General features: G+C 41.6%; 1 protein-coding gene across 4 annotated transcripts in view; it reads left to right on the top strand.

Moving 5' to 3' along the window:
* LOC127001518 (large neutral amino acids transporter small subunit 1-like) overlaps window positions 1-12411 on the top strand; it is a 140674-nt gene that overhangs the window by 97387 nt on the left and 30876 nt on the right. For all 4 annotated transcript variants that reach the window (XM_050866123.1, XM_050866121.1, XM_050866124.1 and 1 more), the window contains exon 5: window positions 2425-2548. In XM_050866123.1, coding sequence (XP_050722080.1) covers window positions 2425-2548 — 124 coding nt within the window. The remainder of the gene's footprint in view (window positions 1-2424; window positions 2549-12411) is intronic.

The following is a 12411-nucleotide window of genomic DNA, read 5'->3' as shown; positions in this document are numbered from 1 at the left end:
CATCCCTCCTTCCTCCTTTCCTTTCCTCCTGATTAAACCTCCAGATACCTCCCCTCTCTTCCTACTCTTTACCTCCCTTCCTCCTTCCCTCCCTCTCTACCCTACCTCCTTCTTTTCTCTGTTTGATCACTCTCTGTAAATCACTCCAATTGAATCTATTTTACGAGTGATTAGACTTGAAAATGTGGACAGAGAGAGAGAGAGAGAGAGAGAGAGAGAGAGAGAGAGAGAGATGGAAGGAAGGAAGGAAGGAAAAAGAAGGAAAGAAAAAAAGATAGGAGAGAGAGAGAGAGAGAGAGAGAGAGAGAGAGAGAGAGAGAGAGAGAGAGAGAGAGAGAGAGAGAGAAATCCTATCCTTGCTTGGGGTGTATACTCCGTTATTCTTGAACACTTAGAGAAAAGGTGAAGGGAAACTACATTCAATTGGCAAGAAATGAAAGATAATAATAGGGAGGAACTTGTGTGTGTGTGTGTGTGTGTGTGTGTGTGTGTGTGTGTGTGTGTGTGTGTGTGTGCTTGTTTGATTAGTTTCTCTTTCCCCAAATCGCAGTATTGGAAAAGATTCTTATGTTGAGAGTTTTAATTAGAGTCTTTAAGAGGTGTGTGTGTGTGTGTGTGTGTGTGTGTGTGTGTGTGTGTGTGTGTGTGTGTGTGTCTGTCTATTTTGTCTACCTGTCAGTCTCTATATGTTTGTTCATCTGTTTATATGTATGTATGTATGTATCCATGTATGAATGTATGCCTAAATTTTTTGTATGTATATAATTAAGACTATCTGTTATTATTTTCCTGTTTTCTTTGTCATTTTCTCGTATGATCCTCCTCGGTCATCATTTTCATTATCCATCATTAGTTTTAAGCACAGACACAACTATTCCTAAGTGTGTAATTACTTCCTTCTCCTTCCTTGTGTGTAATTACTTCTTGGGAAAGGGAAAATGATGATCCACGATGTTTTATAGATGAAGGAACTCGCTTGGTATTATTTCCATTGGTATTCATCTTAATTATTGTCCTTATAAAAAAATAACACTTCATTGGCATCATCTTGCTACATCCTCCTTTTTTTTCTTTTTTTTTTCTTTTTACTTTAGAGCTTCGAGTATGTCTTCGTTATTTATTTTATTTTATTTTACAGTTTTCAGTATGTCTTTTATTTATTTATTTTATTTTACAGCCTCCATTATCTTTTATTTCTATTTTTATTATATCTTATTTTCTCATTATCTTAACTACGGCCTCAATTACATTATTATTTTTTTTTACTTTCTCCCCCACTCGATCGACTTCAAACACACACCAAACAAGAGAGAAACAAACAAACAAACAAACATCCTGAGCTGATAGAACACATGAATCTCAAGGACGGAAACACACACACACACACACACACACACACACACACACACACACACACACACACACACACACACACACACATTTACACATCACTCATCATCATATTCAGTGGAGGGATGATAGTAATGATATTATTATGTAAGCAATAGCAGGACGTTAGCACCTGTAGTAGTAGTAGTAGTAGTAGTAGTAGTAGTAGTAGTAGTAGTAGTAGTAGTAGTAATAATAGTATTAGTTTCGACCACCTCTTTGGATTATTTTTAGGAGCAGCGAGTAGCGGGCTTTTTTTATTATTGTTTCCTTTTTTCTTGTGCCCTTGAGCTCTCTCCTTTGCAGTAAAAAAAAAGTAGTAGTAGTAGTAGTAGTAGCCGGGACAATCACAGTAGCAACAATAGCCCTGAACTCTACAAAACCGCTAACATCCTTTTATCTCTTCCCTTTCATCACTCCCACAACCGGAAGCAATAGGAGGAATAGCATAACTAGCAACGGGAATAACAATACAGCGGTCACAGTACTTAATAGCCCTTCAATATCATCATTCTCACCCATCTTCACACTCCTCTAACATAACAGTGGCAGTAGCAAATGACCTCTCTCCCTTTCTTCTATTATCATCCATCTTCTCAACTCTTCTCACACCCTTCCCCTCAAATTCTTCCCATGGCCAACTATATGTGTCGATCTTTACTCATCTCACTCTACATATCCATCTCTTCATCTGTACATCCATCACTAAATCGCCTTCTGTATTCTCCTCTTCTCAGCTCTTGTCACGCCCTTCCTCAGACACCTATACCCAAGGCCATCTATATTTCCATTCGTCTTCCCTCTTCTCTCTACATCTCCATCTGTCCATCAATACATCGCCTTCCTTATTCTAACTCTTCTCTCGTCAGTCTTCTCTTCCTCTCTTGTCACGCCCTTCCTCAGAAACCACCTCAAGGCCATCTACGTCTGCTTCCGTCATCCCTCTCCTCAACACATCTTCATCCGTCCATCACCTCATCTTTATGTTGCACTCTTCTCTCCTCAGTCTTCTCACTCTTTTCACTCCCTCTACAGAAACCTCCCCAAGGCCATCTACATCTCCATCTCTCTTGTGACCATCGTGTACGTGCTGGCCAACGTTGCCTTCTACACCACGCTGTCCCCCCACGAAGTGCTGGGCTCCGAGGCTGTGGCTGTGGTGAGTACTGAAAGGGAAGGCTTGTGGTGGGGGTGGTAGGAGGAGGGAATGGAAATGGAGCAGAGGAGATGGAGGAGGAGGAGGTGGTAAAAGTAGGAGTGGAAGTAGTGTTTATCATGTTTTGTTTTGTTTTTCCTTTCAAGTTTTTCTGCTCCTTTTTTTTCATCTTTGTTTTCCTATTTTTCTTGTTTTTTTTTTCTTCGTTTTTCTTCTCCTTTCAGTTTTCTGTTTTTCTTGTTTGTTGTTTTTCGGCTTTGTAGTTCTGATGTTGTTTTTCCTTCTTCTTTTTCTTCTTCATTTGATTTTGATTTTTTTTTGTTCTTGATCTTCTTTGGTTTCGTCTTCTACATTCATATTCTTTTTTTTTTTTTTTTCCTTTCCAATACTTGCTTCTGGACTCTCTCCCTTCCTGGTTTTCCTCCTCTTCTTCTTCTCCTCCTCCTCCTCCTCCTCCTCCTCCTCCTCCTCCTCCTCCTCTTCCTCCTCTTCCTTTTCCCTTCATCCACGGCCAATATCTCGCTCCGTCTCACTTCATGTATGTCCGCTTCTCTCTCTCTCTCTCTCTCTCTCTCTCTCTCTCTCTCTCTCTCTCTCTCTCTCTCTCTCTCTCTCTCTCTCTCTCTCTCTCTCTCTCTCTCTCTCTCTCTCTCTCTCTCTCTCTCTCTCTCTCTCTCTCTCCATTATTACTATTTATTTATATAGCAGTTCCCCTTCTAGTTTTTTTTTTTTCCATCGTCTTTTTTCCACCCAAAGTCCAGTTATTTAGTCTCTTAATTTAAGGTTTCAATTTATCCTTGACTTCATTATTTCCATTCAATTATAAGACTGAAATGCTAAAACAATATCCTAATTATTTTTCCTTTTATATATGTGTTGATGAAGTTGTCGTTTTTATATATCGCATAAGGCTCATTCTAATCATTTAAACTTAACTGTTTGCATGAATATTTTTAAGTTTTTCTCCTTTTTTACGTGTTTAAGAATTTTTGCCTTTTTGTACATAATTAATTGGTATTTTTTTCCATATTTTCTTCCATTTAAGTCTTTTTTAACTCGTTTTGATCTGTATTTTTTCAGTAATCTCCTTTTTTATGTATATAGTAACCATTCTATTTAATACTGTGTACAGATTCGACACCATGCGTATATAACCAGTATTTTTCCTGCTGTACATAACTTATTTTTGTTAGTCTGACACACAGGAGTCTCTCTCATCACACTTACTGTCAACACTTTTTTCTCGCCCATAACCCAGAGCTCCCAGCACACAGGGACCCCGAGGCACATTAAGATATTTCATGTACATACTTCTCTCCACCTAACATAGACATTCCGTGGTGCATTGCCTTATCCCATGCACATTTTTTGGTTGTTGTTGTTTTGCATGTAACATACAGGAATCCAACGGCACATTACAATATTCCCTGCACATGTTTTTAGTTCAGCATGTTGCACACGGGAGATGTCGCGGCACACAGATATGTTTCTTGCACGTTGTTTTTCTTTTCGTAACGCCCAGGAGTACCCCGGCACATTATAATCTTCCCTGTGTATAATTCCCTGCCCGTACCACACCCAGGAGGCCCAGCACATCATAATTATCGCTCCCGGTTAACTGTTGGTTCCGATCTCACTGGGCAAATTTTCCGTGGATCTTCAGTCAAACCACGATTCCCGCTAGCGTGGTTCTCATTTGTTTCTTGTTATTGCTGCTGCTGATGATGAGTAATATACCGTCGTCCTTCTTTGAGATCTATCGTAGCTTTGTCACACGTCAGAAAACCACGGAAATACGAGAACCACGCCAGCGGAAATCGTGGTTTGACTGAAGATCCACGGAAAATTTGCCCAGTGTAATAGCCCCTTAAGAGTTCCTCACAGTTCCTCACAGTACCACCACACAGCTGACGAGGGTTACGATCCACCACGGACACACGAACAAGGACTTTTCTGTCACCTCTCGCCTTCAATATTTATACATGCATGCTTGAGTTATATTTATCTTCCCATGTAACTGAAAAAAAAGACCGCAGAAGGTTATCTATAGTTTTTAATCCTTATATTTATACATGCTTGCTTGGCTTAAGTTTACCAGTATTTTTAAAAACAATACCGTCATTTTAATATTTTTTCATTTTTTTTTTTTCATTTTTTCCTCTTATAAATCCAGACAGATAAGGAGGAGAATCACGGTCTACGGGCATTGCACTTTCTTTTCGTTCTTTTAACACGGAGTTATTGTTTTAGTTATAAGGATAAAGGTTGGCTGGGTCGCTGGCTGGCTGGCTGGGTTGCTTGTCCCTCGCACTCTGTCCCACTAACACACACAGAGAAAATATATAACAACACTTCCACTGTGAAACGAAAAGAAATATTCACCCAATTTTATTTAACACCACCTGTAAAAAATGTACTAACACAGTTTTTTTTTAACTCTAGCATCATTCGGTAGAGGAAAAAACACTGTCCCTGTTTAACTTCATTTACCTAGGATACCCTTTGCATGGATCACTCTGACTCACTCACCTTTCAACTCATCACCTGCGCAGTGTAAGATTATACTCACGGGTCATTTAACATTTTCCTCCACTTTACATCAACTCGTGCTTATTTTCCTCATTTATATTTCATCTGCGTCGTCTTTTCCCTCACTTGTTCATATCACCTGTGCGTGTGTGTGTGTGTGTGTGTGTGTGTGTGTGTGTGTGTGTGTGTGTGTGTGTGTTTCTATTTTTAAGCATCGGTAAAAAGAAAAACGTTAAGAAATATAATACAAAAAGAAAACGAAAAATATGGGTCAGTGAATATATTAAAACTTCTATCTATACGTATTATCTTTTGTATTTAAATCCGAGAGGAACAAAGGAAGTAAAAACAGGAAAACGCACAATTCAATTTTATACATATTCATTTCAGCAGTGGGTCATTTACATTCATACACCTAACCGAAGAATAATTAAAACCGCATACAGGTAACACTCGTAGTACCTGTCTGCATAAGTCTGTACTCACACTGTTACCTGGGTGAAGCATAGCAACAGGTAACATTGATAGGAGACAGGGACATTCACCATTAATAAACCTTCCTTAGTCACCTTACAACATGAGTGGTAGATAGTAGTAGATAATTTCAACGAAAGTAAATGTTTCTTACGCTAACTTAAAGAAAAACTAGCGATGTATTTGGTAGATGAAGCATAGCAACAGGTAACATTGATAGGAGACAGGGACATTCACCATTAATAAACCTTCCTTAGTCACCTTACAACATGAGTGGTAGATAGTAGTAGATAATGTCAACGAAAGTAAATGTTTCTTACGCTAACTTAAAGAAAAACTAGCGATGTATTTGATAATCTAGTCACCTTACAGCATGAGTGGGAGACAGTCGTAGAGAATGTCTACGAAAGTAAATGTTTCTTACGCTAACTTAAAGAAAAACTAGCGATGTATTTGATAGTCTAGTCACCTTACAGCATGAGTGGGAGACAGTCGTAGATAATGTCAACGAAAGTAAATGTTTCTTACGCTAACTTAAAGAAAAACTAGCGATGTATTTGATAGTCTAGTCACCTTACAGCATGAGTGGGAGACAGTCGTAGATAATGGGACCGCAAATCAATGTTACGTTCGCTAATTAAAAAAAAGAGTTGTCGAGGTATTTGTTAGTCTAGACCAGCAACGGCAGATCTTGGAACGCTCGAGCGCGACACATCACAAGGCAGACCTGTGTTACCAGATTATCGTGCTCAGAACATCGTATTTTCCTGTTTCTGACCCGTAACAATTGCAGAAAAACATCGATAATTAACCATCTGAACTCTAATTGTAAATGTATATCGTTAACAGTGTAGGCTCGACAGTTTTGGGCCTCAAGCAGACGAAAAAAGTATGCCTTGTACGACAATCTGGTAACGCTGAGTCTGAGTTTCTGGAGAGTCTTGGTTCACCCCGCGCGCCGGTAGTTTTTTTAAAGTCGGTGTACCTACCCACAAAAACAGGTAAATTTATGCAGGAATCAACAAAGGTAGCTCAGGACACGTCTAGACTATATACATAAAAAGGAAAACAGGCTATTAAATGTACGTATCCGTTCAGGTAATTAAGAAGAACATATCAAGGTTGCATAATGGAGAATGGAAAAAGGAAGGAATTAAGGAAGGAGAGAAAGAGGAAGGGAAGGAAGGAGACAAGAATACAACGGTTAAATATATATAGTTAAATCAGGTTCGGTATAATAGGGCATTGCAAGGTTACCTATACAAAAACGAAAACAGGTAAACTTATATACAGGTCTAATCACAGGTAAATTAGGACACATCAACGTTATATATACACAATGAAAGGTATATATAAGCAGGTGTAATTACAGGTAACTTAGATCATGTTAAGGTTACATATCTACAAAAAAACATGTGTGATCTTACAAATTTACTACAGGGGCAGGTGTATTACAGGTAACTTAAAATTTGTCAAAGATTACATAACAAAAAAAAACGGATATGATTTTAAAAGTATATACAAGCGCAGGTGACTCTTATGTACGCTCAAAAATACAGATAACGTACATGTGTAAGCAAACAGATGTGCGTACCCTAGCGCCAGAAGGGGACGGGGAGGGAGAGAGAGCACTAAGTTAGGCCGCTGACATAAACAACAAACAAAAACGACGACAAAAGGCGAAGGTTATGTAAAGGAACCGTCAGACCCACGTGGAGTCTTACGTACATGTGTGTGTGTGTGTGTGTGTGTGTGACATAGATAGGTGTGACAGGATGGAGGGAGGGAGGGAAAAGGAGACAGATGGGAGGGAGGGAAACTGGTATGAAGAGGAAGAGGAGGACTAGAGAGGAAGAGGAGGAGGAGGAAGAGGAGGAGGAGGAGGAGGAGGAGGAGGAGGAGGGGGAGGAGATATAATAAGAATATACGTATCAGGACGTGTCAAACAAAATTAGAGAGAGAGAGAGAGAGAGAACAAGAGAACGATAGAGAACAAGATAACGAAAGAACGGAAGGGAAGGGAAGGGAGGGAGCGAAAGTTACGTTGGAATATGCAACAGAAGCCTCGCCAAGGTACATACGCAAGAGAGTGCAGGCAGCCTTCTAAGAGCCTGAGATAAGCGAGCAAAAACTGACTAACTGACTGACTGAGGAAGCCGTGTTGAGTACCCTTGGACAATATAAGACGGAGGAGGAGGATAGAGGAGAACGAAGAGATAGAGGAGAGGAGAACGAAGAGGAAAAGGAGAGGAGGACGAAGAGATAGAGGAGAGGAGAACGAAGAGGAAAAGGAGAGGAGGACGAAGAGATAGAGCAGAGGAGAACGAAGAGGAAAAGGAGAGGAGGATGAAGAGATAGAGCAGAGGAGAACGAAGAGGAAAAGGAGAGGAGGACGAAGAGATAGAGGAGAGGAGAACGAAGAGGAAAAGGAGAGGAGGACGAAGAGATAGAGCAGAGGAGAACGAAGAGGAAAAGGAGAGGAGGACGAAGAGATAGAGCAGAGGAGAACGAAGAGGAAAAGGAGAGGAGGACGAAGAGGAAGAGTAGAGGAAGAAGAGCTAGAGTAGAGGAGAACAAAGAGATAGGATAGAGGAAAACGAAGATGTGGAGGAGAAAGACGAGGATAAGGAGGACAGAGAAGGAGGATAAGGAGATAAGAGGTGGAGGAGGTAGTGGTAAGAAACTGCGCAGTGGAAGTGGAGAGGTGGATGAGGAGGAAGAGGAAGAGAAAGGGAGAGTGAAAGAGAGATACGATTGTGTGGTTTAGTTAGGGAACACAGTAACACAGAAAGGGAAGATAAGGAGGAGGAGGAGGAGGAGGAGGAGGAGGAGGAGGAGGAGGGAAGGAAGATAATGTGGTGTGGATATCAGGAAACAGAAGCACAGGAAGGAGAAGTAATGTGAGGAGAGGAGGAGAAGGAGAAGAGGAGGAGGAGGAAGGGGAGAGAGGAGGAGAAAGAGGAGAAGAAGAAGGAGGGTTTGTGTATGTCAGCTGATGTCTCTTCTTCCCTCTCTACCCTCCCTCCTTCCCTCCATCCACATCTCCCTCCCTCCGTCTCTCTCCACCTCTCCCTCTCTCTCCCTCTCTGGACGCTTTCCAACGCCGTATTCCTTCCCCCACCCCCGCTCCCCTTCTTCTCTTCCCTTCCTCCTCCTCCTCCTCTCTCCACCTTCCTCCTCTCCTCCTCCTCCTCCTCCTCCTAGTCCCTATCTTCCTCGTGACCTTGTTTTCCCTATCGTCATCCTACTCCCCCTCCTCCTCCTCCTCCTCCTCCTTTTAGAATTAGAACAAATGAGGTAGAAAATAATTATAAAAGTGTACTAAGAACGTAATTACTTTTGTTAAGAATGTATTACGTGCGACTTAATTGTTGTTTTTTACTTACGCCATAATGAAGCTACTAGAGAGAGAGAGAGAGAGAGAGAGAGAGAGAGAGAGAGAGAGAGAGAGAGAGAGAGAGAGAGAGAGGAGGGGGGGGTAGGGGTAGTTTTGTTGAATCAGTGACTGGTACTAAATCCCACACCCTTCTACACACACACACACACACACACACACACACGTCTTGTTTTACCCTTCGTTTGCTCACTACCATCCACCACCATCACCATCATCATCATCATCATCCCCATCACCACCACCACCACCCGTTCACGTAACACCTGTTGGGGCGGTGAATGCCAATTAAGATGACAGGCTTGTTTTTTTCACACCTGGACGACAAAAAAAAAAAGACCTTGGCATAATTAACTAAGGTAGCAGGAATAGGAAGAAGAGGAGGAGGAGGAAGAAGAAAATTTTTAAAAAAGGAGTAGGAGGAAAAAGACCAGTAGCAGGTGAAGGAGGATGAGTAAGCAGGAGAAGAGGTGAGGGAGGTGTAGTAGTAGTAGTAGTAGTAGTAGTAGTAGTAGTAGTAGTAGTAGTAGTAGTAGTAGTAGTAGTAGTAGTAGTAGTAATAGGAGGAGGAGGAGGAGGAGGAGGAGGAGGAGGAGGAGGAGGAGGAAGAGGAGGATAAAAATAATAATACAAGGAAGAGGAGGAAGCAGAAGGAGGAAGAGGCGAAAGAGGTTGAGAAGCAGTAGTAGTAGTAGTAGTAGTAGTAGTAGTAGTAGAAGTAGTAGATAATGAAAAAGAGGAATCACGAAACAAAAACAAAAAACTATGCTACAGACCAGAAAAAAAAAACAAGAAAAAAATGAAGATAATTAAAGGAGAGGAATTTATTATGTAACTAAAATCAATAGGATACGCACAAAGTAACAAAGAGGAAGGGAATAGGGAGCGTAAGGTTAGACCGTTAGTATAAGCCTCCGAGGACGATAAAAGAGGCAGGTACGTTGAGGGACAAAATCTGTGGCGAGAACAATGAGAGTATAGAGAAGAGGAACAAGCTGGGTGCCGCGACGCGCATTAGAAGGAAGACAATGGTGGGAGGAAGAGTGGTGGAGGATTGGAGGAGGGACTATTATGCTTTACAACGTGGAGGAAACTGGGAGAGTGGGAAGGAAGGAAGGAGGGACAGAGGGGAGGGAGGACGAGGAGAAAGTTGGGAAAAGGGAAAGGACAAGAAGGAAATAGGGAAAGAAGCAGAGAAGGAAGAAAAAGAAAGAATGAGGGAAGGAAGGGAGGAGGAGCACAAGAATGAAAAAGAGTAAATACAGAAAAAAAAGGAAGAAAGGGAAAAGAAAACTGAGAGAATGGAAAAGAAAGGAAGAAAAAAGAAGAGACGGAAGGAGGGAAGAAAAGACAAAAGAATGAAAGAGTAGGTAAGGAAGCAACGAAGGAAGGAAGGAAGGAAAAAAGGAGATAATAAGAAAGAATAAGGAGAGAGAGAGAGAGAGAGAGAGAGAGAGAGAGAGAGAGAGAGAGAGAGAGAGAGAGATTGATATTGCTTGCTCGCCTCACATTGACTGTTCTGAGATATTTAACTAATCAAAACACACACACACACACACACACACACACACAACAAACATCAGATGGCCAGTCACTCAGGCCCGTAAGAGGAGGAGGAGGCTGGCATCAAGGGAGGAGATGAGAGACCGTTGGAGGAGAGGGAGAGGAATGGAGTAGCCACAGAGGAGAGCCAGGGATTGAATAGGGACGAGAGAGGGAGGAGGCAATGGAAGAGAGACGGGGACTGGATAGAGAAGATAATAGGGGAGAGAGAGGAGAAAGGAGAGGCTGCATAGACCCCATAGAGCAGTAAAGTAGAAGGTTAGGAGAAGGTGATAAAAGAGAGAAAAGGGTGAATAGAGAGAGGGGAGTAGAGGGACAGGAAAGGGCTACAGAACAGGAAGGAGGGACTGAAGGAAACGAAGGATTGCCGGAGAAGAAAAGGAATAGAGGAAGAAAGAGAAAGAACAAGGGAGGGAAGAAGAATTACTAGAGAGAAAAAAAATTAAAGGAGAGGAGAGAGGAATGCCAGAGGAAGGAAAACAAATATCTAGCCGGTAAAAGAAGACGAGGTTACAGAGGACAAAGGCGGAATTAGAGAAAAGAAAGTTACTGAAGACAAAAAATAAGTTACACGGAAAAGAAGAGAAAGAACAAGTGCAACAGACAGAGAGGAGAAAAAGAAGTAACAGAGGAAGGGGGGAAAACAAGATCTAGCCGGTAATAGAAAATGGGGTTGCAAAGGACAAAAGAAGAATGAGAAAGAAATCATTGAAGAGGGAAAACGAGTCTGAAGGAAAAGAATAGAAAGAACTGCAACAGATAGAACAGTAACAGAGGCACAAGAGACGAGAAGAGTAACAGAGGCACAAAAGGGTTCAGACGGAAAGAGAAGAAGAGTACTATCGAGCAGGGGGAGTTGAAGAGGGTTGGATCCCCCGTATGTCTGTCTCCGGGCATGTCGCTAGGGGAGTCCGAACCCCAAGTTAGCCCTGTTGCGCGACCTTGACGAGAGAGAGAGAGAGAGAGAGAGAGAGAGAGAGAGAGAGAGAGAGAACCTGCAACAGAAAGAAGAGGAGGAAGATGGCGATAATAAAGAGATGAATGAAAGAGGTGAAAGGAGAGAGAGAGAGAGAGAGAGAGAGAGAGAGAGAGAGAGAGAGAGAGAGAGAGAGAGTAGTTATGTAGCAACAAAGACAAATGATGACCTAATTGAATATAGATATGAGAGAGAGTAAAAAGTTAGTTATGTAGCAATGGAGACAGAAACAGATGGTGATATAATTGGAGAGAGCGAGAGAGAGAGAGAGAGAGAGAGAGACCATTATGCACAAGTCATTTCTTAATCGCAAGAAAATGATTGCCATGTGGGAGAGCCATGATTAATATTACCATTATTAATATTAGTCTAATCATTATTATTATTATTATTACTGTTGTTGTAATTATAGATGTAAAAGCTTGTGTGTATGCATTATTTGGGCTTACAACACACACACACACACACACACACACACACGTCGGCCTTGAGTTGTCCTTCGAAAATGGGCGAAGAGCACATATATAAAGCCTGTTCGCTGCGTCACCATACATACTCACGCCCTTGTAGTCTTCCAGAGGAGGAGGAGGAGGAGGAGGAGATGTAGCTACCCCCCACGAACACACACACACACACACACACTCACACACACACACACCACTAAGCAATCACTCGGTGGGAAGATGATTTTTTTTATGAATTTTTTCTAATTATGAAGCAACTAGTGTAAGCAGCTGCAGTCACGGCCACACACACACACACACACACACACACACACACACACAATACTTCCGCCTCTTCACCCTCGTTTTCTTTTCTTTTTTCCCCTTTTTTCTCAATTAACTAACGAGATGTTTACAATAAATTAGTGAACGTAAAAGAGCCGTGTGTGTGTGTGTGTGTGTGTGTGTGTGTGTGTGTGTGTGTGTG

Source organism: Eriocheir sinensis, chromosome 21 (genome assembly GCF_024679095.1).
Source record: "Eriocheir sinensis breed Jianghai 21 chromosome 21, ASM2467909v1, whole genome shotgun sequence".
NCBI lineage: Eukaryota > Metazoa > Arthropoda > Malacostraca > Decapoda > Varunidae > Eriocheir > Eriocheir sinensis.
The sequence above is the reverse complement of the archived record's forward strand: the minus strand, read 5'-3'. Positions and strand labels throughout refer to the sequence as shown.